Raw genomic sequence first — 26,168 nt, forward strand, 5'->3', positions numbered from 1 at the left:
GCTACAGGTCGTTAGCCATGTGTAAACAGTGCTGCTCCTCTCGAAACTTGGATGTACAAGCTTGTCAGAGCTTGGGGGATACGTGACAAAGCACACGCTTTTTACAGCTATCTATATCTTCCAAGCCACTTAAGAAACCACGGTAACCGTTCAGTTGCCGAAGTTACCCCGAAGTATACCTTATCTATCGGTTACAGATGACACGATACGGCTTTCTTACGATCGACCTGTGTCGCGATCGATCCCAGCCTACCCTGATACGAATTTCTAACATTGACCCGTAAAGATGCGCTGCAGCTGCGCATGGCGCTTAGATCCTCCGGTCGTAAAACACATGGAGCTACTATTTACGAAAGTTTGACGCTAGAGCCACGCGAGCACCGAAACGTCGTCGGAGAGTTTTGTCGCGTGTGCCGAACGATTTGTTTAGCGGGCTGATGTCTATTTCGAGAGAAATTGCATCTTCGAACAACACGCGTTGGTAAGCGACACCGTCAACAACGGGTCGACCGGCGTTCAATTAAAGTCAACGATTTGCGATTCTAGCCATCTCGGAATGTCGTAATTGTGCGCGGGCGCCGGTAGTTGCTCGGCGATTTAATATCCGTGTCACGGCGCGAACAAGACCGCGGAATACTTTAGCGAGAAAAAGTCGTAAACAGCTTTCAGGCCACGTCACGCGAACGTTGAGGACGCGTAAAGCACGCCGAGGATTCCTAACCGAACGAAATTCGAAATTTTTATCGATGTCGTCACGGTCGTTTCGGCTGCAACTACTCGGCCGGCTTCGACAAATAAGCTTTCCGTCGAACGGCTTTCTCTGGTTGGAATAATCTTCAGGTTACTCGAAATTTACCGATAGAACCGTACGTGCATACAGTAGAGACGGTCTGAATTCTTCATTAGCGATTAAATTTGTTTCGATTAAACAAAACTGTTATGCCTATTTTGGAATATTGCCCTCGTCTGATATACACGAGAAACGATATCAGAAATGATAGAGCCGAGGCCCAAAATTCTGCGATTCTGCATTTCTTGTCCCTCTATTCTTAGTCTCCCGTACTCCCACGCGGTTACTCAATATCCTCGGACACGTATTATTCGCCAACATTGTACAACCTGACGATTCTATACAGGCACAGAGAGTATCTTTCACTTGTATTTTGATACTGAATCAGACCTAGGAGGAATTGCGAGTCGTAGTGGGTCAGACGTTTTAATCATCGTAAAGCATTGCGGAGAGGCACAGTCGTCGAATATATTCGACCAATATGTGTTCACCAGCAGCGTTTCATTTTAAGAGCGGGTGAAACCACCTTTCGAATTTAAGGGATGGAGAATTGTTTCGTAAGTTAAATATTTCACTGGTGAATCAACAGTTTTCCAAACCGCAACTTTGTAGGGTGATTTCACGCCCTAAATATAAGTCTCCAGCGCTAATAAAAGATACGCATCCAACGGTTTCGACAACTTTACTTGTGTGCGGAATTTCGTCAAACTCGGTGCGTAATTGGGTAATGTTTTCTAGCTCTTAAGGTATCATCGACATCTCAAGCATGATTATTAGATTGCGGAGAAAGGTATGCGCCCTTATACAGAATGAAATAACTACTTTATTATACCAATTGTAAACGCATAAAATCCGCAGTCTACTCATTTCCATGTTAATGATAAATGGTTATCCTTTAACGGTTCTTTCTAATGGTGGGACATTTCCATTCACAGCCAAGCCTGCGTCCTGATTAGAATGTGAGTGTGCTGCAAAAAAAAACAACAACAATAGATTAAGCACAACAAATTATTAGAGTTTTCAAATATTAACATAATCTTCGCTATTTGAAAAATCGTGGCGTACGAATATACCTCTTCTTAAAATTTAGGGACGTAAAATATGTTGAGAAGCACTGGCTTACGGTAAGTCGCGAAATTGGGAATCCGACTCGATATCGAGAGTGGTTGAGACGATCGGCACGATTCCAAAAAGCAGGCAATCCCCGATAATCTCGAAATAACGAGAACCTCGTCCCCTCTCTTGCAGCATCCGCGAAGACGCGTCGCGGTTCTGTTTTCCGTCTTCGTCGCGCGAACGACGCGACAGTCGTCCCCTCTCCTTCTCACCCACGGCTACACGATCGCCGATATTTTTGGTCGTGGCGCGACGAAGACGCGAAGATAGTCGCGCGCGTGCGAGCAAAGGAGACGGTCGCTCGAGGGAAAAAGGACAGTCGAGAATCGAGAAGGAGAAAGGATACGCGGATGCACGAGAAAGAAAAGGATGGAACGACGAAACAAGGAGAGCGAGAGCATCATCGTGAAAACGGTTAGCGCCGTCGGCGTAACCTGAGAGCTTCTCGGACCCCGCGACCATATATGTCCGCCTCTCGCTCTCTCTCGCTCGCGCCGATCGCAAGCACATCGCGCCATCTTGCTTTCACCTACAGTTGGAAACTAATCTTTTTGGCGGTCTCCTCGTTCGCTTTTTTTTTCATCACGACGCCCTATACGATCCACCTCGACGCTGTTAATTTACTGGTAAGTTATTATGATCGAAGCTCTCGCCCGTTTCGCGACGCTTTTTTTCTTTCACTGTTTACGCACGTTATCGCCAATTGACGTGTACAAAAATACGCCATTGACATCTACCGTTTTCAAAGATAGATAAGATTTTATTCGATTGCACGGTTAGACTTTCACTTGTTCACTAGGGAATGATTCAAATTTATATGGAACGAGTTACAATTAGAATTCAAATAAAAAGATGAAATTGTAATTCGTATTGTACGAATCTTACCTACGTAATTGTTCGATTGAATATTAGGTTAGGTGCCCTACACCCTGTTCTGATATAATACAACTTTTATAAGTAAGTACGTTCTGTTTCTTTTGGGGAATAGGGAAATGAGTCAAAATTCTGTCTGCCCCTGCTTCACGCCAATCTCTACCATTCTAAAGGATTTATAAACGAAATGTAATTGTAAATCGTACATCAACTTTGATAATCCATAAAGGGACAACATATTTGATGTAGTAATAGCAGCGTAAAGAATCTGAAACAGGCATCGCAAACGATTAACAAGGTTAAGTAACATTCGAATCGAATTTTAGAATGAATAATCAGCACGTTATCTCAAACCACCTGATGTTGAAGGTTAAACCGTTTAAATTAATTTATGTTTCGATTTTTGTATGAACTCTGCTCTCGATCGATAAATTAGGGACGACTAAATGCTGCTATGCGGCGCCACTTACTCGATGGCGGAGTTGTAGTTCCTGTTCTCACCGTAAGAGCTGTTCCTAACCGACTCTACTTTAAAAATTCTCGCGAAATAAATATAAACCCGAGGTAAGCTAAATAGTTTCAGTAAATAGTTCCAAATTTACCGGCTCTGCACGATTATCTTGTTTACTTACTCTTGTTGTTAGTTCTGATTAACAAGTTTTGAATGTTCAAGGACTCTCTCCACCTTATATTCAACTATACAAAACTATAGAAGTCTAAACCGAGACGACAGGAATTTCCCTCAACCTAAAAAAAGAACTTCGTTCATCCGACCTGTTGAATGCTTGAGCATACTTCGTCATACTGGCTCCTGTTTAACGAGGTGACGAGAAATAAAGGCAACAAACACGAGTACGTACAACAATATTTATACACAGATGTACGTGGTTAACGTAATTTGACGAATAACGTACAGTTAAGTCGTCTTTTCGCCAAACGTAATGCTTAAAGTTAAACTCTTACAAATAACATTGGACGTGTGTGCAATAATCGTAACAACGTGTGTATTTGGACCTTACGCAGGATGTTTATATACATTTTAAGGAACCGGTGCAATGATTCGCACGGCGAAACACTTCTCTCGTTTTCAGGCACGCGTACCCCGCGGTGTTTTGACAGGTAAAATTGATTAACGGTGCGTCAATTTCATTTTTAGCCGGGACAGAAATACCGCGAACCGACGTTGAACGCATGATTTATCGGCACCTGTCGATATTAATTTTTACTTGAGACAAGTCGTTACGGCATTCCTGCGTACTTAAACGACGTTTTGATCGTTTCTTCCGATCGTTGCACCGACCTTGACGCACGAAGATCTAATATGTACAGAAGCGGGTACTGTTATGCATCAGACCACACAAAAGTATTTGCGATAAAAATAAAAAAAAAAATATATATATATATCAAAGAATTTACACAACACACTCCGCGCGAAGCGAGAGCCAATAGATCACGATGAACGACCTTCGAACCACTCGATCGTTCACCTTGATCGAACTCGATCCAGCCGATCGGTTTGCGTAGATCTACGAGCCAAGTTCGGTTCGTTCGACATTCGGTGCGCGATAAAAGGAATGCAATGCTTTAGATCCCGATACGCAAAGTCCCCGATTAAACGGAATTTAACAAAACTCTCCTGATCGCTGATGAACGTAAAATTTTAAAAAGAGGTCTCTCCGTACACGCGTACAATTTATACGAAACCAAAGCGATGCAACTCTGGCGTGCACAGGAAATGATTAAAATCAAAAAAAAAAGCATCTTATCGTATTTCAAGTGGAAAACAGCGTTTGCTCAAGTTACGAAAGAGCCTGACGATCGTATCGATCCTAATTATCTCGGACAATAGACGAGTTGTATAAAACGTAGCTCCAGCGATACGAAGAAATCGTATTTTAACCGTGGGATGGCTCCGTGTACGTAACTACTGTAAAGTTTCCAGGAATCGTGTATCAATATTCGTGTTACGTCCTTGACGAATGCGAAAGGTGGTATCGTGAAGTCAACTTATCGATCGTGTAATAAATGCAATATATCGGCGAGATGCGCGACGAGAATTACGCGAAGTGAATTTAGCTTTATGAAATATAGAAAAATCGTGACGTGATTCGTTTCTCGGAGTACCTACGGGACGAGTAGCTATTTTTCACAGCAACTGATTACAACAATGATAACGTAGCAACACTTTTCGTTTGACTTCCGCTCGTTACGACGCGCCGTATTTAATTTACCGTGGTCGAAGTAATTATCCTGAAACTACATGCATACTAATACCAGAAATGGGCAACGATTAACGTTTCGTTAATCATTAATCACGATTACTATGGCGAATCGTACCATTAATCATTACGTTTCGCCCAACGCTGGCATAGTCGTATATGTATCGAACGAAAACGGCAAAACAAATAGTCTCGAGGTATTAGCACGCGGTACGAGGCACAACGCAAAAGGATCACGACGACGATAATTGAACATTGCACAACGGGTTGTCGTAATATTTAGCAACATCGGGTACGAGACAGTCTCTAATGTTTTCTGTGAGTCCTGCGACTCCGGAGACGAACGTGGAAACTCGCGCGATTCTTCCCACTATTGTGTCGCGTTCCCGCCCGGTGATGTTACATTCCTTAAATTACGTAACGGATTCGAATCTCGATAAGTCGACGCAGGTGTACCGGGCCATCCTCGAGGATCCTCTCGCTCGCTCGCGCGTTAACGATTTCGTTGGATCGCGATCCAAGGCGAACGGACGAAACTGTTTGTTACACGACGCGGTGCGCGCGTCGTGCGATACATAGGGGAACGACGCGTGTCCTGAATTTGATAACGGATAACAGAAATTAACAACGACGCGACAACGCGGCGCGCGGTGGCAACGTTACACTTTCTCCCGCGTCGCCGTGATCGTCCTTGGACCGCGCAAACTCCGTTCTTGTTGGTAGCGGGACAACTCGGTTTACTCGGTGTCGGAAGGGTGTACACACAATCGCCAATTGTCGAGTTTCGCAAGAGTGAAATTGTCTAGCAACGAAACGACGCGTCTCTGCAACGATTTTTGAGCGGAGGTAGGAACTCTAAATGCTATTCCCAAGTTTTTCGCGTTAGAAGTCGCGAGTCAATCTCGCTCTCGATCTAAACATCGGCAAACACGTGGTTACACCTTCCCGATACCGAAGTCAAGGTTGTAGTCTAATTCAAGGAAGAATTTTCATCGTTCGATCCGTCGCAAACGTGTTGAAAGAGTCACGTTTTCGTTGGCAGTCCGCGATGATCGTATTCGTATATCGTTCGCGGTTTCTGTACAGAAACCGATTTCGGAGCGACCGAGTGGTACTTCCGGAGAATAGGAAGTTCCTCGAAACGCCACAGTGAAGTATCGGTACGGCTCGACAAGAACAAAAAAGAAACGGCAACAAAAAAATGGTGAATCGATTTGCCACTCAAGACATCGTGGAAGATCGTGGAGAACGATATCGGTTACCGGTATCGAGGGACAAGACGGAGCACCGCGATCAGAGTATAGCCGATAGGATCGTCGAAAACGAAGGTGGACAACGTCGGTTATAACTTTTGCACGATGTCGAACTTGTCCTTGAAACCGATCGACTCCTTCTTCGGATCGTATTTCTTGCGCGCTGCGAGCTGAGCCCTGAGCTCCTTGGCGCTCATCTTCAGGTTTAAGCCCTGCCGTGGCTCGTTGCCACCGACGCTACCGTTCCCGGTGCCATGCACGTGACCCATGGACGCCGTCGTCGTTTCGTTCCTAATACCGTTCCCATTCTCTCGACCCGACTCCTCGCATTCGCTCTCGTTCTCGCTCCTCGTCGACGTCCTCGTCGCACCTGCCGATACCGTGCTGCTCTCGCTGTTCTGCGATGCATCGTTCGATTTCTGCATGTTCTGAAAAAAAATGAACAACATTTTCAGATCATCATCCGCGAATCTTTAAACGTGAAATAAAAAGTGGAGGTTGATTTTACTGACTCGAGCAGAAGTCTTACGGAGCAAGTTTAACCTCTTGAAGCGAAACATCATATTTGTATGTTAAAATTGATTTAGAGATCAACATTGCTTTTGCTTGCGTGCATTCGATCGGAGACAAACAACATTCATTCGTCCCTCGAGAGGTTAAAAGGGAACTCCAAATCTACGCGGTCTTTTGAATTTTTTCTTTTTAAATCCATAAGGAATTTTTTCGCAGGGAATCGCACACATGTTCATTTATATTTAGAGAGTACACATAATTTATTTTTAACGAAGATAATGAGAATTAAATGTAATACGAATGATCTTCATCGTGAACTGACTAGAAGACTACCCCCTTCAGGTTTCCTGACCTCTGGCATTCCATTGTAAGATTTTCTCCTCGCGTGAATCGGTGCATTTGCAAAAGTGCAATTGTAATTTATACAAAATAACGAATATATTACAAAAGCTATCGTTGCCCAACCCTGACGCATACCGTAAGAATTGCGTTGGTTCTAGCGACGCAGTTGCCGTGCATTACTCGCGCGACGACCTACAATAATTTCATTCATTACAAGGACGTTTATCGCCGGTTGATTTCACCAACTCTTCGTATAATTGCCGAACAAAGATATCGGCGTAGCTCGTTAGAAAGGGACAAGAACGATATAAGAAACTCGCGTCACGTATCAAGGCCGATCGCGCGGCGCGCTACTTTTTACCCAAACATGCGCTTCTGAGCGAACTCGAAATCGAGAACTAGATTTCGACTGCAGCCAGAAATGAGCACAGTTCGTGTCTACATAATAATGTCGAATGATACCTAAGGGATAAACGACTGTTTAAGCGCTACTTGAATTATGTAGGCACGAGGTTCAATTGAATAAGCGTCACGAATAAATTCCATTTCTGATAACAGCACGACGAATTTTTTTTTAGCGATCCACTTCAAATCTCTGGAGACCGAAATGTCAGGAGACCGAGAAACAACAAGGTGGACATTGACGGCGCGGTCGAGCGAGAAATCTCAATTTTTTGTTACACAATGCCAAGTATTTCGCTTTAACGATCGCAGATAGAAAGTAAAAGCGTGGACGTGGTCATTAGTAGACGTTACGTCGCGCAGTTCTCTCCATGTTGGTAACGAACAAACACGAATAGGCGGTTTATAAATTCGTGCAGCTCGAAGATGGAAGCTGATTTTCGACACATCGCTCGAATCAAATGATACCGATCACGATCTCGTTCATAAATACGCACGCATTTGAAGACGTGTGAAATTGATCAAAAAATTGTTGAAAATATCCGTCATACAACCTGTCTTATTTATGCCTGGAAGCACCGTTTCGTCATTATTCCCACGAATCAGGCTTGAAAAAGAGTGAGCGATCATGTCAACGCAGAAGAACGCCAATGGAAACAGTCGGAGCTGATAAACACCGAATAAGAAAAATAATAACACAATTCACAGGTTGAAAACAAAACACGTAATTCGTGGAAGAAACTCATAAACGACCTTGGGATCCTGATGCAATATTCCGAACGGTACTTAAAGGAATTCCATCGAATAGAGACAAGCTCCGACGGTAAACCGGTTTTGAGCCACAGACCGTTTAAATCTCTTCGAAATAATGTTAGTCGGCTGTCCTCTCCATTCGACCTGATCGACCCCCGGAATAAAAAAAAAACGAAACTCATTTTCTCCGCGGTATTTTTTCCGTTTACAATTTAAAACGCGCTCGTAACGAAATATTTCCACGCCCGCGGCGGATGTACGTTTGATTACCTCGAAAACGAAATCGCTATGGAGCCGGAGAAACGACGTATACCGCACGTACTGGCCAGATACAACCGATAATATTGTTCGAAAGAAAGTGTCTTCCGATTGGACTTTCGGAGCAAGTTGCATCCTTTTTGACGATCCATAAATTTATTTGATGAAAATTTTCCTTCCATCGCGCCGAAGGAAAGTTTCTCCCTACTAAATCCTTCTAAAAACAAGTAAATGCACGTATCGGTGGTTAAATTCTTCTGTTTAATATTAATCATGTGTGTGTATTGTAATCGTTTATATCCAAAGCGATGCGTCGCTGCCTTGGTTGAGCACTGTATGCGATACTGGACACGCGCAAGCAATAACGCTGTCATCGATAAATGCCTGACACCGAAAGAGGCAGGAGTCGCATGCAAAGATGGTGTTTACGCGTCAAGACGACGCGTAGCCTCTCTATAAAATGTACAGAATCTGTGTCACGGCATTGCAGCACCGTCACTGCTACCCCGCAATTCAATTATCTTCCAGTGACGATGAAGTCTCAACGTGCAGGTTGAGGAATCGTTATCTCCGCAACTGGAAACGGGGAATCGACAAATCGGCCGCGATCGTTATCGATTTTCTTGGAGAAACGTCTTCGTCTATACCGATCGTAAACGATTAATTAGCTCCGTCAAGCGCAAGGATATGTAACAGATAGCGCGTTACCGTTACGGTCATCTTTGATTCAACGCACTTTGACTCGGATTATCTTTGTTGAAAGTGTTGGCTTGAAGTTTGGGTGAAAACGAAATAGGACACGGTACATAGGGAAAAGATAACAAGGTGGATGACTCCATTATTGATTGCGATTTATTTTGATTTTGATGTATTAAGAGATATACCGATGAAAAAGTTAAGACGTTACAATAAGTTAGACATAGCTATTTTTTATCATATTAAATTCTGATATAAATTTAGACATGCGAACATGGATTTAATTACACATTCTCAAACAGGGAACACGATGCATTGGCCGGCCCGATTCCTTCCAGGAGGGGGATCCCCGTTATCTGCATAGGTATTCAGCCGTGGACGCGACAGTGTCTTTTTGGCACGCTTTCTTCGAAAAAACGCTTCAACCCGAAGACACGGAAATCGAATAAGAGCGGATAACGGACTTTTAAGGTTAGTGGTTACATCGACGGATTTCACCGACTTTGCCGTGACATCGTTAACCTCCCAATAAGCCACACGCGATGAAAAAGACTCTCTAAAGAGTCCACCTATTTTACTAACAATGCTTTACGCTGGCAAACCTTTGAATTTCAGAATTCTTACAAAGTTTCCACTTTAAGAACGATGGGAAGGTGCTGAAAATTTACTGGAGTCGTAGAGGTATTCCTTTGTTTAAAATATATGGAGGTCGCAATTTTGCTTAACACGTTGTTCGCCACGTCACCCATATATGGGTGACAGAGCTTTTCACTGAAGAGCTCAAAAAATTGATTCCAAAAGGTGAGTATCAAAGAAAACGAATTTTAATGAAATTCTTGAATTTCGATAACGACGCGAAAATAAATACCACAATAAATGTTTGATTATGTAGTTTCCAGTATCCTGTAAACAAAATTTAAACACAGCAGAAATTTTCAAGAGTATTAGCCTGGCAATCAACGTGTTAATGGACAAATCGAAACCTCCGTAAGGCTTTCGTGACTTAGGAAGGTCCTATCTCGTTTTGATGAAGTCCAAGCTCAAGTACTACGTATGTAACCATTCGTTCACGCTGTTTCTTAATACTTTGAGGAAAATTCCAGCAGTCGAACAACGACATTTCGTGCGTACGTACTAACGTAACGCCAACAAAAAAATCACGAAAGATCGTTTGCACGTTCCGCTTCAAGCAAACAGTTTTCCCTCTCGTTCTTGCCGGCGCTGTGCATGCCGTACGCAGTTGATAGATTGCGCAATAGAAAACGGTGGCAGGAAATTGACTATCCTGTAGAGAGGCGATCAATTATACACCGGCACGTGTGATCGAGCACACGCCTAGGATATCCAGCATTTTTTTTTTTAAAGTTACCAAGGATTACTTCATTTCAATGTTCTTAATTAACGCTCAAGGAACCGACCGTGGAGATCTCTTTCGCGTCGCATAGCTCAACCGACCATTCCGTTCACGAATTCTGTGTGGCGAGGTCTGCTCAGGCGTAACTCGGTCGATTGCCCAAGTCTTATCTCAAACTCGGCGACGTCTAAAGGTGTTTCTAACAATCCTCGTCAAATTAGGTTATCTCGAAAAACTGCGCACATTAACGAAATAAGTGAGAGAGAGTTTGAAGATTGAAAGTTTGAGAATGAAATTTACACATGCTTTGAAGGCTTTGAAAGGTTCGATGGTTTTTAATTTATCGAATTTTTCAATAACGCCACACGGTCGTGTAATCTATACACGAAATTGCTCGTACAGCTTTCGATATCATTTTAAATTAGTCCTATTTGCCAATTGACGAATGCATCATTAACAAATTTAGACATAGGAAGGGTATTTCAGTGGTGGGAGTTAAGAACGTCGACACGCCTTGCAGTGACTAAATGTATATCGAAATTATAAAGAAATAAGAATCCGTATAGATTACTCGTCTGTTTGAAATACCTGAAACCTCTGTCGTCAAACAATCTTTACGTATTTCGTGTCCGCATGCAGATTTTCGTGAGTAAATTGTAGGTAAACACGTAACGTGTGTCACGATGCGTCTTCGACCGCGTAAGCGCGGTGCAACGTGGAGTTTACGTAACTTTGCGCCGCAAAAATCACCGGAAATCCGGCGAATCGTATCGACGGAGGACGAATCTTCGATCGCGAGATAAACTCGCACGATCGGACTCGTGGGAGCTGGCGTGCATCATGGAAAGACGATTGAACGCGAATCCCATGAAACGCGAATTAAGGCCAGTGACGCGCTGGTTCTACAAAAGAGGAACTTCCGACGATTAACGCCGTAATTGTTACATCCGAGAATGGTTTACGTCGCGTATAAGAATGCAAGCCATTTCACCTGATAACCGAGTTAGGGAGTCCATTCAAGGTCTCCTTTTATTCAAACCCCGAGTTTTGAAAACGTTACGACTGATATCGTAAACCAAGTAATTTGTTATTACTTCGGCAAACCAAGCATTTGTAAATTTGAGGAGGAACGAAACGAATCCTTGCGTCACTTCTATACCTATCTTATCGTTTACGAGCCCGAGGAATGAGTCATTCGATGATCGCGATCGCTTACCTTCGACCAAATAATCGCGCAAGAAGTCCATAAATAAAGTGTCATTCTGGAGGAAGCAAAATTGTTGAATCGCGTTTTGACCTTGAGGAAATGTACCCAAGCAGTTGACTTTACTTTAAGAGCTACGATCTTTCTTGATTCAGATTGGTAATTTTGATTCCGAGCGAGTCAGAAGTTGCACATCTTTTTGATTAATCATTCGAAATTGTTATCTACATAAGAAATTTGTCTAGTCTTCTATGAAACACTTTCCGATTAAGAGAGATAATACTAATTGCGAAGCTATCATTTAATTTACACCTGTGATTAGATAAGCGAAACAAAACAAAAACAATATGCAATGTTTCCATGAAAAGACGAAAATGTAATTCCAGCAAAAACAACAGACGATACCAACGGAGGATGAAATAGAACCGTCGCGAGAAAAACGAGAATTCGCGGAGGCTGCGATAATGATATCAAGAAGTCCTACGAGCCTTATCGTTTCGTGGCGTCTCGTTCCGGCGAGACAAGTGTGTGCACGGTATTGTATCGTTCATTTTTCCACCAAGTTATACAATACATATGGAGAAACGTTTAGCGACAGTATACAAAAGCTTCGAACTCTGCGACCGTCTATTTTTACATACGAGAGCGATTGCACTCTCGTATCTATCTTGTCTGAACCGGCGACAGTTTTCAGTTTTTACGTATAATTAAATTACTCGGTTTCGAGAAATAATTTTCGAAATTAATATTCAGATGTTCCGGTACATGTTTCAATTTTCAATTGAAACTCTGCAATACACACGAAACCACTATGCGTCACTCGAGTCATTTACCGATAAGAACGAACTATTAAACTGGAACAAATAACATTTTCTTTTTTCTCGTGCTCAGTTTCATAACGATAGCTTTAAACGCAATATAAAGAACCGAATTCCTCGTTATTCCATCGCAATTTTCCGTGACATGTTTACGTATTAGTTTCAGGTAGATTTTGCCCATCGCTGGTCTAAACAGGATCTTCGACGTCGACAGCCTTCTCACGGCTGTCGAGGGTTCGTGTTTCGTGCGAGTCATCGAACAAGAACCGACGCTCGATAAATGAGCTTTCTCAGGGTTAAGAAGATTTTTTGCGCCAACGGCGCTGCGCGCATCATCCGAATCCCACATCTCACGCAACGTAACAGAGTCCTTTCGTCAGAGTGAAAGAGAAAAAAAATCCAAACTCTCCGTTTCTACGTATTTGTTCGATCGTTTGCTAGCTTTGAGGCCGCTGGTCTCCGTATGGCGCGCTAATTTTTTTTCTCCTCGGCTCTGCCACCCAACTGGGGTAAACACAGATGTTGAAGCCGCAGGCAGTTCGACAACGCACGGTTATCGCTAAATATGTATATAAAAACGATCGTCATTTTTCCTGGATCAAGAAACAACGACCGTTCACGACGTTACGATGTTGAGATGAATCACAGCAAGAGCGATAAGTCCAAAAGAATCTTGTGCGATAATTATCCTCCTCGACACGCGTAAGGTATGAGTCTTGAATTGGCGGATGTGAGAACACTCCATTCTGGTAGAAAAATAAATACTGAAATCGATTTTTAATCTAACTGACTAACGATAACAATTTTCTAGAAAAATCAGGAATGGACGAGAAACAGAGATGCGTTAACCGAGCAGAAATCTTGACTTACCGCACCGATAGAATTGACGTGACACGTGCCTCAAGATCTAAAGGTAATCGCAAACATGATACAAGTTAATCGCTTCGTTGACAATTGTATTAAATAATACATTCGAGAAGATTATGCGGTTCTTAAAAGCATTAAAATACATTTTTTATCGTCGGTTCTTACACGATACATATCATTTCTTGAAATACCTTCGAAAGTGAAGAATAATAGGCGCGTGGGCAAGGTCTATACACTATCAAGCAAGTGTTACGAGCTATCGCTCTCTGTCAGCGGTTGAAACGAATAGCTTGAAGCAACAGGTGGACATTCGATGATCGGACTTTATACGACTCTGCTAGGATTTTCACGCAACGTTTAGCACTTTGCGAATCGTAATTCGAGGAATTTGGGGAATTCGCGGTAGTAAGTAGATACGCAGTAAGATACGCACCTCGTCGATGGATGCGTTGCTATCGTTGAGCTCCTCATCTTGGTCGACACTGTTGGGATTCTTCTCCGGGGTCTTGATTACCTTGATGTTCGCCATGGTACCCTTGATAATGATGTTGTTGGCCTTGAAATATTCGTCGGCCTCCTGGTCGACAACCAGGAGTTTCGTCTCATTGGCGAAGGCCTTTATGCGTTCGACCACCTGCTTGTGCGTCTCGTTCGCGATGTTGATCTCGTTAACCTCCACGATTCGGTCGCCTTGTCGCAGACCAGCCGCCTGACTCGGCGAACCGTCGTCCACTTTGCCGATATACTGGCCGTTCTTTCCTTTCTCCGCGTGCAAATTGAATCCGTAACCGTCGAAATCGTCCCATTTGACGATATGGCAAAGCCGCGCGGACGGCACCTTATCACCCTTCAGGGAAGACATGTCTCACCGACCCTTGTAGCGTAGCGCGCTGAACGAAACGGAAACTGACCGCGAGCAGAAGCAGAGATAGGACGACTACCCGAACGAAAACGAAGTAAAAGATAATAACACGCGCCGTGCTACACGCGGATGGCTACGAGAAAGCTCGCACACGCACGCTGTGTCGCGCACTACGATCGGTAACGAGGAGATTTTCAGCGGAGAATCGACGATCGAGGCGCGGCCTTACGGTCCGTCCGTGCCTCATGCGACGGGCTCGCTGGCTGACTAGACGACTGGCACGGCCTCGCCGATTTTCGTCCTCACCTGCCACGAGGCGATTATTCGACTGGCGGTATACGCACCGCCGTGAATCGTCGTGGATCGGTGAATACGACGAGCATGGGGGATTGGAAACTTTAAGCTTGGTTCACGCGTACGCGAGGCGTCACGTGCACCAATGGCCGCGATCGAGCAGCCACCTCCAGCTGAAATCCTTGGAAATATCACGAATCCTCAGGTATGCCTCGATCTCCGAAGCGATACGTTCCTAGACGCAAAACGCCGAAGGAATTCATGCGAGACTCTGTCGACGACTTCGGACGGAAACTAAAGGATCAAGCACAAGGAGGAAGAGAGTCGGAATAATTGAAACTATGAAGCGGTGGGGCAAGGTGAATTGACCAGAATGAAGGAGAATGCCGCCTACACCCTACTCTGCTTGTTTCGTGAAGATGCAATGAATTTGCTGTTATCGTTTGCGTCACTATAGCGACGATATTTGGAGAACGGAAGGAACGATAATACGAATCTGAACTCCGCTTGGCATCTGCTAGTTGTATACATCAGTGAGTTTTATACTACTATCGCGAAGCCTGTGCCTTGGATACGGAAATATGTGAACGTGATATCTTTCTGTTACTGATAGAATTAATAATTAAGGATCGTTTATCTATAAAATTGTGTGCTGTTGTAGCACATTTGAGAATGGTTCCTTTTCATAGCCCTCTATCGGTAAGTCCGAAAAATATCCCCACATGGTATCAGTCCAGCACCACCTGTCGACGAATCATAAAACTGAAAACAATTTGAAAAATATTTGAATACGACGGGTTTGCGAGAAAGGTGATTTCCGTCAAAGACTAATGTAAATAAACTCCTCTTTTCGCTACTAAAAAATATGTCGTTATTGTAACGCGAAAATATTATTTTATTGTTGCATACGCTGTCACTGGCCATCCTTAGTTTATGAAAGAACAGAAGAGCTAGACACCTGTTGCGCGACGCGAGTTTGGTGAATCATGAACGCGTTAGCGCAAATGGAATGAATCAGGCAGCGTGGTCATGCTTCTTGCAGCAGAAAATCATGACAATACGTGAAACAGACAATGCATGACTTTAAACTATCGAGAATGGGTCCGGAAAACGGATGATTACACGTTCTGTTCGTCGTCGAATACTTGTAAGAAAACACCTTACACTGTTTTATTGACTGACTTTTATTACCCGTCAAATATCCTTTTCATTACCTACAAACCATGTGTGCACTGTGTGCGTACATATATTCATGGTGTACGCGTATGTGCAGTTGTATAGAACCGAAGTATGCACGTCGGCCTCTTACTGCGAATGAAAATAGCCTTTGCGGTTCATTTTCAAACAGAGATAGGATATCGTGTCGGCGATAAGATGTCGCGTTTAAAGAAATGGAAATTCATACTAGAAGGTAACGTGCAGAGAATTTTATAGAATTTCTGGTATTCATTTTTAATAAAAAATTGTTCTGAATTATGATTTCACATGGTAATATACGAATCGATGATAATATCGATGCAAATTAATTTATGCAAAATAGTCATCGATAAGGAAATAAAGTTCCATGCACGCGATATCACGTAAATTGCTATTGTGATCGGGACGAAAAATGCATGGCTTACGATCGAGAACACGTAATGAAACAGACGTCGTAGCGCTATCGTAACAAACAACTGCGCTTATCGCGATAAAGAAAGGTAAAATTGCGCGATAATAATACTGTGACAAATCTGCGATAAAACAAATGGAAAATAGTACAACCTGTGATTCAAAGAATTTCCCGACATTCGTGAAACAACGTATTTCTATCTTGATAAGCGTTTTTTTTTAGTGAATGATAAAAAACTGATATTCGACGAAGTATTATTATAATCGTAGCAACTCGTATGTGCCATCAATAAAATTTATGAAGCAATTTCCATACGTGCCACGTGCGCATAGCTCTAGCAATCGACGATGCGCATCTATGATTTACGAATCAGTCCTGCATTAACATTATGTCATTATGAAATCGTAAGAATACCAATGTACCGTGATTATGGCAACGCGTGCATTCAATCATGCAGCTATCAGCTACAGCGTTTCCGCTCTTTCGACAAACCTAAGCCACGTAAACGTTTGCATACATTGCAGCGGCGACTGTTTTATTTGAAACTTGGAATTCTTTACCAATATATTCATCTCCGTTACATTTTTTTCAGGACACGGTACGTCGCTTTGTCTCTTCAGCAGAAAAATGCACTACGCTTGCCGGAACGATGAAAGCGGAGAAACAATGTCCAACCATGTAAAATTAATTTCAAATGACACACAATACGAGAAACTTCTCAACAATCATGGTGTGCTCTACGAACGAGTAAACAAAAGAATTATTGCGTACGAATCAACGAGTCATTTCCAACGTAATCACGCTGATAGAAAATCGATTATGTTACAGAAACCGACGACACATGAAGATGCAATTACTCGCCGGTTATTTAAAACTAAATGCAATGTATCGAGTTGTCTAGAAAGTCCATGCCGATTTTTAGTAGGAGGTACAGGATCTGAATATATCAGAATGGTTGAAAACAAATAAAATGTGGACATACCTTAAAAAGTGGACAAATTGTGGAACAGAATGGTACATATATAATTCAATAAATATGTATCGAAATTCAAATATGCATTTGAATTTTTCTTAAAAATAGGCATGAACTTTCCGGACAACCCAATACATATATATATTTGCGACAGAAAATATTCACGCAACCTTTTACGTTTCTAAGAAAAGGTAGCTCGCCTTTAAATTATTAGGAAGAATTATAGGCATGGTAAATTAATTACCATTAAATATTGTATGCGCAGATATTATCCACATAATTCTACGTGTTGTGTACACACACTCGGTCGTTGAATTTCTATCCGTGTATCCTTCTATCTTACCGATGACGAATCGCAATGATTATACAGCGTGCCGTCGCATCGTTCAACGTCTATATTATTCTCCGCAAACTTCGTATATTTCGCCTAAGTGCAAATACGCTTGTCGCGTGTTTTCTTCGAAAGTCACGACGAGGTAACTTTCATTTAAAATAAGCGAGTGTAAAGATCAAATATAAGGGATTGTGCAAAGATTTGAAATATACCGCAACCAAGAAAAGAAAATTTGGTGAATTACGTTGAACGGTGTTTTACATTGCCGATAGTTTGCTATCTGTCATCCTAGTAAAAACTAACGTAGCCTGCGAATTAATTTCATTGTAAAAAAAAAAAATATTTAACGCGGGGCTATCGAATTGCGTGGCTCGTCCCTGGGGAGTAAGCGTGGTGGTTGCGCGAGGTCGGACGCGCAGTAGTCACCGTAATGGTGCGCGATGCGCGAGGTAGACGTAGCGGTTGTTCGAACAGCACCGAGGTATAGTTCTCGTTCATGTATCGTACCGTGTGAGTATTTTATCGTCGGCGTGGCTCGATTCTGTAACGTGTAAAACAGTGGAAACCGCAAACGCGTAATGCCAACGCCCGGCGTCGCGGCACCCGTCGTCACGTAGATCGGTACGTCGCAAGAGGAACAACAGATGAATATTTGTAACCGAACGCCTGTGACCTAATCGACGAAAATGTGGAGCCCGACGCACGTCCAAGTGACAGGTAAGCGTGAAAAGGTGCCCCCCGAATTGTAAACGCGACGTACGGAAACGTCGGTTGGCGCGCAGGTGATTCGAACCGAGCAGATGTACCGTAAACCGATTAAAGCTAGGTTACGTATTCGTTCGTCGAATGTAGGCGATCGAAACCTCGCAATCTCGTTACGCCTTTCTAGAAACTTATTTAGCGAAAGAATGCCGTCGTCGGTGCGTTGTCTCCTTCGTTCGCCAACGATTTTTACGTTGCGAATGACGCGTGCCGTGTTCGAGCGACCTCGATCGTCATGACAGACAGTATCTACCTCCGAGCGGTCGATTTGGATCGCCACACGAGCGCTACGATTTGTCTCAGGGGGTTACTTTTACCGACGCAATGGTTGGGAGTAGCGAACAGTAGAAGGAAACTTCCATCGTGTCGAAAAGCAGCCTCCCGATAACGCTATAGACAGATTGGGTGAAAATACGAATACTATCCGAGCACGAACGTCGCTTGAATCGAGAGGCGAGAGATAGCGATCTATGCATTCGCGTGCGAGCATTTTCATCGCGCTGGTACACGAACGGGACGCGAATTTGCGCGTTCCTGATCGCTGGGAAGATGCGAATTCTTCTACATTCGCGTCGTAGTTTGGTTTCGCGACGCCTCCGAGACGCGCCAAGAAGGACAGTGTATTTAAAACGCGCGCGATCCTCTACGCCCCAGATACGACATGACTCAACCGCTGAAGATTCCTTTGCATGTTTTGCGCGATAAATTTCGCCCGGTTTTCCACGTTTGAGTTTGTAAAAAACGTTACTTTTACACCTTCTGTCCCACATATCAGACGTAGAAATGAATTTTGTGCCTTTGTATTAAATTGTTAAAGTACCAATCTTCGTTTTATCCAGTGATGGGCGAAACCCTAGGCTTCGAGTAAATCTGAAGTCTTAGGGTTTTGCCCATCTCTGGTTTTATCTCTCAATTTGCAACATTCCGTAGGGTTAATTCCTAGCAATTCTAGACGTTAGCGTGCTCGAATGTCGAGTGACAAGTCCTTAACGCTTTCGTTTCCATGCAAAATAGGTAGCGTGTGAAAGCATGTGTACAGCAGCTGATGTCCCCCTTTCCGTTTGTGTGCACGGGTCCTCTGCTCAGGCTCGTAACGATGTCCCCTGGAACCTTTCAATTTAGTATCCTGTTGCACGCCAAGCCCCTCTCTCCCCTCACAGAGATCCATTAACCGTTTTCCAACGTACATTTCCCTCCTCGATTTTCAACATTTTATCCCCCTTATCCTTATTTTATCCTCCATTTTATCCTCCTCCAACATTCTTCTTCCCGCGAGAACGAATGGAAACTTTTTACCGTTTCGGTTCTGTTACTCTCGAGACGAGCGTTTTCCAAATTGGGGGCCGAAAGGACCTTTAAAGAATCTTTAGTTTCACGAATGCTCCCATTCTTAAATACCAAATTTATTTCTCACTTCTAGAAGTCATTAATAAAACGGTTCCGACTCGCCACAAGTCTCTATACATTTTGCCGCGGAAAAGTATTACGACTTAATCGCCCTGTTAGCTGCAGTCCCGAACCGTTAAGAATGTTCTTCTCCATGGAAACGGTATTTGGCTGCAGCCGACGCGAGTGCTTCGCACCTGGACTGATCGAGTCGTGGAAGAATGCAGCGAGAGAGCCGATTTTCCCATCTAACGACTAGACTTTATTCAACGAGAAATCGGTGGAATAAAAAGAAAAAAAAACGATACACCTCGCGCGAGTCTAGGAACGATCGCAGTTCGTCGCGTTCCTCGCATTTCTCAGCGTGGATTGACTTTAAAAATCTACTGTAAATGGTTCGTCATAAGAATCGTACGAATACTTATTGATACTTATACTTATTTATTATAAAAAAAGAAGTTGAGGAACTACAATTTCACACAAAAGTGTTTTGGGAAATTGATCGGTGTACGAATACTTTCTACGCCCACTGTATATAATCCTCTTGTTGCCAGAGAAATGAAATCAACGTATAGGATTCGTGACGTTTGTTTGTTTGTGTAATTTCTTTGCCCTTTAGTCTCGGCAAAACAAGATCGAGTTTAAAAATGTGTGGTAACGGGGCTTAAAAATTCCATTTTGCCGCGAGGCCCCGTGGAAGTATAATACGCCGCTGTGCATACTATTCTAATGAAAGAATCAATTAATACGAACCGGGGAAAAATATTCCTGTGTGTTTTCAATTGCTAAACAATGTTCTCGCGTGCGAAGACGAGCATAATTACAAACGATAATTCACGAGGCTCGTCGAAGAAGAAACGGTACTGCGAACGGCTGATATTTTTCTCACAAAGACTCGCGGAAGTAACTCGTGTCATTCAGAATATAGAGTGCAACACGTACGAGACGGTACATTAAATAGAACACGGTGTGTCGGTGCTACGGTATATTAATAACGTGGCTTGGCTTCAATTTTTCCAATTCCAGCTAAATTTTCTATTTTGCACGACGCGATAAGATATATATGTACTTTCTTTCTTTTTTTTTTGTGATAAACAAAATACTTTATATAACGCCAAACAAATGCGCACGCATAGAATCAATCTTATAAGTATTCGTACTCTGTATGTCTATTGAAGAGATTCAATTAAATTACAGATTTAATATCTTTTCATGTATTAGGTTGTCCGAAAAGTTTCTTTCGTTTTATTAATAATTAATTCATACGCAATATTTTATGTTTTGTGTTACTTTACAAAATTGTGTACAATTCATTTCGCTCCGTTGCTGTTACAGCATCAATGTCTAAGAAATTAGATCGTCTATTTATATAAACACTGCCACAGAAAATAATTGAATGCAACTCACGAAAGAAACTTTTTGGACAACCTAATAAATGAGACTGTCTGTCTAATAACGCAAACGGGTTAATATGGCGAATAAACTGTTCGCTCATTCTCCGTACGGATTGTTAATGAATTCTGTATCGTTGTTACACGTTTATTCGTGATCGGTTGGGAACGTGTTGAGCATAGAATTCCTCGAGTAAAAAGTACTATCGTGGAAGGTGGTCGAAAATAACGAACCAACAATGCGGTAGAAGCATGGTTTAGTGGTTAGAATTCCAACGAATAATGGGCGGGAACCGATACGTTCAACGCTTTTACCGCGATAGGAAGGCGGGTGATTATGTTCGCCAGCCATGACGCCGTTTTACAAAACATTATCCTAAATTTCTGAAAGCAGCTCTCGGGAGAAAGAGAAACTTCTTCTATGCATATACACAGGGAAAAAATAAACACCGTGAATTCATGATCTTAATAACTTGTCGGAATTTACCCGTGGTTTATCTTAATTTGTATCTTTAGGCTTCACGGTTCGATCGGATCGCATTATTGTTGTACTGGGTTGTCCAGAAGGTTCGTGGCAATTTTTAAGAAACATTCAAAGACACGTTTGAATTTTGATATACAGTATATATATATTTGTATATTATTTGTAATTCACAATTTTTCCACTTTTTAAGGGGATATCCACATGTTATTTGTTTTCAACCATTCCGATATATTCAGACCTGTACCGCTTATTAAAAATCGGCATGGACTTTTCAGACAACCCAATATTTCACACGACGAACACGAAAGATCGATCCGCGGTTACGCCTACATCTGTTTATCTTCTTTTCTGTCGTTACATTTCGCTTCTATCGCGAATGCTACCGTTACTTGTTTACGCGTTTATTGCTTTGTCATGTCTAAACCGTATTATGAATTCAAATGAACGTAACGATGAATGAAACAACCGGATAGTGTTGCGCGTCGCACAGGAAGTCTGTGGCCATTAGGCATCGGTTGATCGATAATCGTTTTCTTTTTTTTTTTTTTTTTGCTAACGACTAACGAGATCTTTTTTCTTCTTTGTTCGCAGTTCAAAGAGCCAGAAACTTATTGACCAAAGGAAAACATAGTAAGTACCGGCGTCGCCATATTCCATAATGCAAGGTTTACCTATTAGGCGCGACAGACGTCCTTGCTCGTGTCGATCCGCTCATCGAAGCGAGTCAAATTTCAAAACAATGGAAATCGGGCCCGCGTTTCACGACGTGTTCGTAATTATTGCTTCGTTCCTACCGTACACGCGAGTCGAATTTCGCGGAACGAGCAAAAAAATACTGGGGCACACGTAACGAAAAGTAGCGCAACAAAAGTAACAAACGTAATCCATCGAATTGCAAGCGCGAGTCACGCGTCGTTAAGTAATTCGAATATATTTAGAACAAAGGGGAACGTAACAGAGAAACGAAGACGATGCTTGTAGATCCATGTTATTAGTTGTAATAAACGTCTCGACCTTTGAATTTGGACTCTCTTTCTTTCTTCTTTGTTTTCTTCTTTTTTTACTCCGTCGCGTAAACATGGTCTCACGACTTTTGCGCTTGGGAATATTCCTGAGGCTACCGTTCCTTCGAGTCCAACGCTGAACGTAGCAACAAGCGTTTACAAATTTTATTTGATTTATTCAAAAAGGGCGTGTAATTGCGACACCTATTTCGGTAGATTAACTCTTTGCGGCACAGGAATTTTATTGCGTTTTAAATCAAACAAAATTGTTATGGATTTGTTCGTTGCATTTCGAAGCTGAAGAGTCAAAAATTACCTACACTATATTCAAATCACATTTATAGTTTTAAGAATATTAAAACATGATAAATAAAAATATGTTTCTTTTTTTTTTTTTGTATTATTCCCCAAGTTGCATGGTGGGACGAATAAAATCCCACGATACTTTCGTCATTTGCAAACAAATTTAATCTTTAGTTTTTATTATAAAACACTTCGCGTGTTTATATAGAATTAATTTTTATATAAATTAACTTACCTCTACGATTTTTCACATAAAACCAGGAAAGAAATATTATCGTAATAAACCTTCCGCTTACAACAATTGTTGAACCGGTATTAGCATGTTGAAAGTTGCCAACATAAGTGCATACATTTGTAACATTGGATGAATATATTACCAACTGCTTTACGTAAATAAGACGAAATATAAACCTATACACATGCAGCTATTGCAAAATTTCGAAAAGGTGGGATTAAAAATGTCCCACCATGCATTACCGTCCATCAAAAAGGTGGGACACTTTTAATCCCACCGTGCCCCAAAGAGTTAATGTTTTGCTTACACTCTGAAGATTATTCACCGAAGATTCTACTTTGGTCCAAATATGGCGTAGAAATGAATTCTGTACCTTTATATTCGATAATTTATAACATCAGTTCAAGTAGAAATATTTAAACTATTCTGGAATCGATAGAGATTACTTTGGACCAACGGACGCGAACCTTGCAGAGGTCGTGGACTCCGCCATTGTGATTTATGCTGACAATAAGTATACAATGGATCACGACGGTCTCTCGCGAGATTTAATTCCAGTTATACAGCTCGTTAGTCCCGACCTTACGGTTGACCGTCTACCTCCACCTACGTTAAGTCACTTAAACCTAATAAACGCAGAAACCAACGACTGTTTCGTGACGATCGCCCTCGGTAAGGAGAAGTATCAAACGTCCGTGAAGGAGAAGGCATCGAAGGACGTGGAATGGCACGAGGAATGCGAATTAACTATCCCAGAGCAAGGGAACACCGCGGAAATAGTACTGACGGCCCTTCATCGTGATTTCCTGGGCATCGACCAGTTCCTCGGCACCATCAGTATACCACTGTCTACCTTTGACGTTTACGAGAGACCCAAGAATAGATGGTACGTGGTTAGGATCGTTATTTTCAACGGGTTACGTACACCTAAGAAGCCTGAAAATACGGCACCTATTTCAGAACATTTTTCGCCTAAGATGTAGGTTCTCCTAAATGATTGTTACCGGCGTTTTAAAGTATCTATCTTCAGCGATACAAAATTTCATTGAACGATTTCTGAACGTGATGTAGATAAAGTAGAGATCACGGTTTTGAACGGGTATTAAAGTACACGGAACACGTGTACCGTGTATTAAGGAATTAAGAACACGGGTATTTTTAATACACGGGTAGCCGGGTACGTACGCGTGCATCGAAATACACGGGTACGCATACATCGAATTATACGGCTACAGTATCGAATTACATAGGTTTATATACAAACTTTTATGTAAAAAAAGGGCTTTTATTCTACGTAAAATGATGATCCTTATTAATTTTGAAAATATTGACAAGCAATAAAACGAATAAATAAAAAAGATATAAACATAAGAAGAATAAATATAACAGACTACATTTTTTAGTGTAATTTGTAATACTTTATTTATTAGTTAAAATAAATGTTCAAGTCAATGTGCGTACCCGGGTACCCTGGTATTTCGATGCACGTGAAGTAGGGATCTCTAAGATAAAGTGATTAGAATAAACCAAGTTTTGAAACAGAAATTATAGTACTTTTATGAACAAACAATCGATGATTTTTAGCTGTAAAATCCCGATTCCCAATTCGATTGCTTCTCAGGTTGTGCGATGTAGGTATAGAGGCTATGAAAGTAAATGGTTATGATAGTATCCACACATGGTGTTTTGGAAAGTTGTAACAATCTTCAGATAAATGTCTGCCGTACGATTACCGTCTCCATTGCGCACTATAACTAAATGAGGAGAGAGAAAGGGAATATCTCCTGGAAGAAAGTTCCCATGCATATCCCACTGTTCATGTCTCGGAATCATGTCCTCTTCCTCTACGTAAAATGTACATTGTACATCAATTTCGAATCGTATGTTAGGTACACCCTTGGACACAAGCCAGGCAAGGAGAATACGAAGGAGAGAGGCGAGCTCGAAGTGAAGATCGGTTTCATCGTAAAAGCTGGCAGCCTGACCGATTTGAGCCGCAAGGAGCGTCACAAAAGTTCCCTCGGTCAACTATCCAACGCCGCCCATTCGATCGGCGGAAGCCTCCTCAGCATTGGAAGCTTGGAGAAGCGCAAAGGCTTGAAGAAGTTGGCCAAGTCCATCGGGAATCGCGTGAAAGGGAAAAGTAAACACAATCTCGAAAAGGTGGACAATCTGGACGAAAAGGAAGAGCACAACTTCAAAATCACTCGGCAGCAACCGGGCGAGGCCGATCCTGGCGTCATCAGCGAGGACGAAGACGAATTTACGGTATTACATGAATTGCTATTACTAGAGACAAAAATACTGCTAACTTAATTTACTATTGTCTTGAGAATCAAGAACCAAAAGATCAATTTATGAATTTTGGAATTTACGGTGAGTTAAAATTCATGGTTGGTAGGCTAGCTGGATCATCTACTTTCGACTTCAAACTTTATTCAAATATAGAAGAAGACATTTTTCTAGGATCGCTGTAACTAACATTGCATTTCTTCAGTTCGATGATTTGTCGCACAAGAGCTCTGCGTCGTCCCTTAACGCTCCTGTACTCGGTGGCAACAGCAACAGCGTGGGCTCGGTAGCGTCCAGCGTCTCTTCCGGCAATCATTCCAATGACACGCATCATTCACCACCAGCGCCAGTAAATACTGCGCCGAGCAAACCACCCCGATTCTCCATGAGCTCTTCCACCACGTCTTTATCGAAGCTTAGTAGCATGAAAGAAGATGAATGGGGTCTGAAGCTTTACGGAAAGCAAACACCTAGTAACGTCAGGAGGTGAGCATTTTTATAACATGCCAAAACTAGATGTAAAACTTGTAGCAGAGATTTTCAATACCATTTATTTTGTACATCGAACGATTTTTCAGATGGGAGAGCAAGCCGATCCCAAAGGTCGTGATTGACGAGCCAAAGGATAATCATCGCAAACCTTCGCCTGCAAGTTCGCCTTCGTTGGCGTTAAGATTCCAAGAGGCGCCAGAGCCGCCGACGCCAGCACCGCGGGAAATTGTTCAGACGCAGACGAAGGATGAGAAACCTGCGTCGAACAAGGAAAAGAATGCCAAGGAGG

At 42.3% G+C, this 26,168-nt stretch overlaps 2 protein-coding genes and 1 long non-coding RNA gene across 5 annotated transcripts in view; 2 read left to right on the plus strand and 1 right to left on the minus strand.

Moving 5' to 3' along the window:
* The first annotated feature begins 1,574 nt into the window (after positions 1-1,574).
* Positions 1,575-10,095, plus strand: LOC128874156 (uncharacterized). The gene is made up of 5 exons (XR_008456585.1): positions 1,575-2,532; positions 2,895-3,343; positions 3,453-3,631; positions 9,518-9,686; positions 9,831-10,095. It is a non-coding gene; the product is annotated as an uncharacterized LOC128874156 (long non-coding RNA).
* On the minus strand, positions 3,633-14,692 carry LOC128874155 (Na(+)/H(+) exchange regulatory cofactor NHE-RF1). The gene is made up of 2 exons (XM_054118586.1): positions 13,892-14,692; positions 3,633-6,679 (listed from the first exon to the last, which is right to left on the minus strand). Exons 1-2 carry the CDS (start codon positions 14,318-14,320, stop codon positions 6,341-6,343), a joined length of 768 nt encoding a protein of 255 aa, XP_053974561.1. The 5' UTR covers positions 14,321-14,692; the 3' UTR covers positions 3,633-6,340.
* The window catches only part of LOC128874152 (rab11 family-interacting protein 1), a 15,121-nt gene continuing 1,118 nt past the window's right edge, over positions 12,166-26,168 (plus strand). Inside the window, exons 1-9 of one of the 3 annotated variants that reach the window (XM_054118579.1) lie at positions 12,166-12,308; positions 12,752-13,298; positions 13,403-13,504; positions 16,816-18,247; positions 22,145-22,183; positions 23,735-23,981; positions 24,985-25,363; positions 25,593-25,873; positions 25,966-26,168. The exon at positions 25,966-26,168 is cut by the window's right edge and continues 296 nt beyond it. In XM_054118579.1, coding sequence (XP_053974554.1) covers positions 18,217-18,247; positions 22,145-22,183; positions 23,735-23,981; positions 24,985-25,363; positions 25,593-25,873; positions 25,966-26,168 — 1,180 coding nt within the window. In that variant the 5' untranslated portion in view covers positions 12,166-12,308; positions 12,752-13,298; positions 13,403-13,504; positions 16,816-18,216. Of the gene's footprint in view, positions 12,309-12,751; positions 13,299-13,402; positions 13,505-14,846; positions 15,148-16,815; positions 18,248-22,144; positions 22,184-23,734; positions 23,982-24,984; positions 25,364-25,592; positions 25,874-25,965 lie in introns of those variants that run through there. The other 2 variants (XM_054118580.1, XM_054118581.1) reach the window with 2 other exon arrangements.

The sequence above is a fragment of the Hylaeus volcanicus genome, chromosome 3 (assembly GCF_026283585.1).
Source record: "Hylaeus volcanicus isolate JK05 chromosome 3, UHH_iyHylVolc1.0_haploid, whole genome shotgun sequence".
NCBI lineage: Eukaryota > Metazoa > Arthropoda > Insecta > Hymenoptera > Colletidae > Hylaeus > Hylaeus volcanicus.

What these genes read in the sequence shown, in the direction of transcription:
- LOC128874155 (XM_054118586.1), bottom strand. Translation starts at nt 14,320, where the DNA reads ATGTCTTCCCTGAAGGGTGATAAGGTGCCGTCCGCGCGGCTTTGCCAT. An exon ending in GCAACGCATCCATCGACGAG is followed by an intron (nt 6,680 to 13,891) that starts GTGCGTATCTTA and finishes ATTTTTTTTCAG; the next exon opens with AACATGCAGAAATCGAACGA.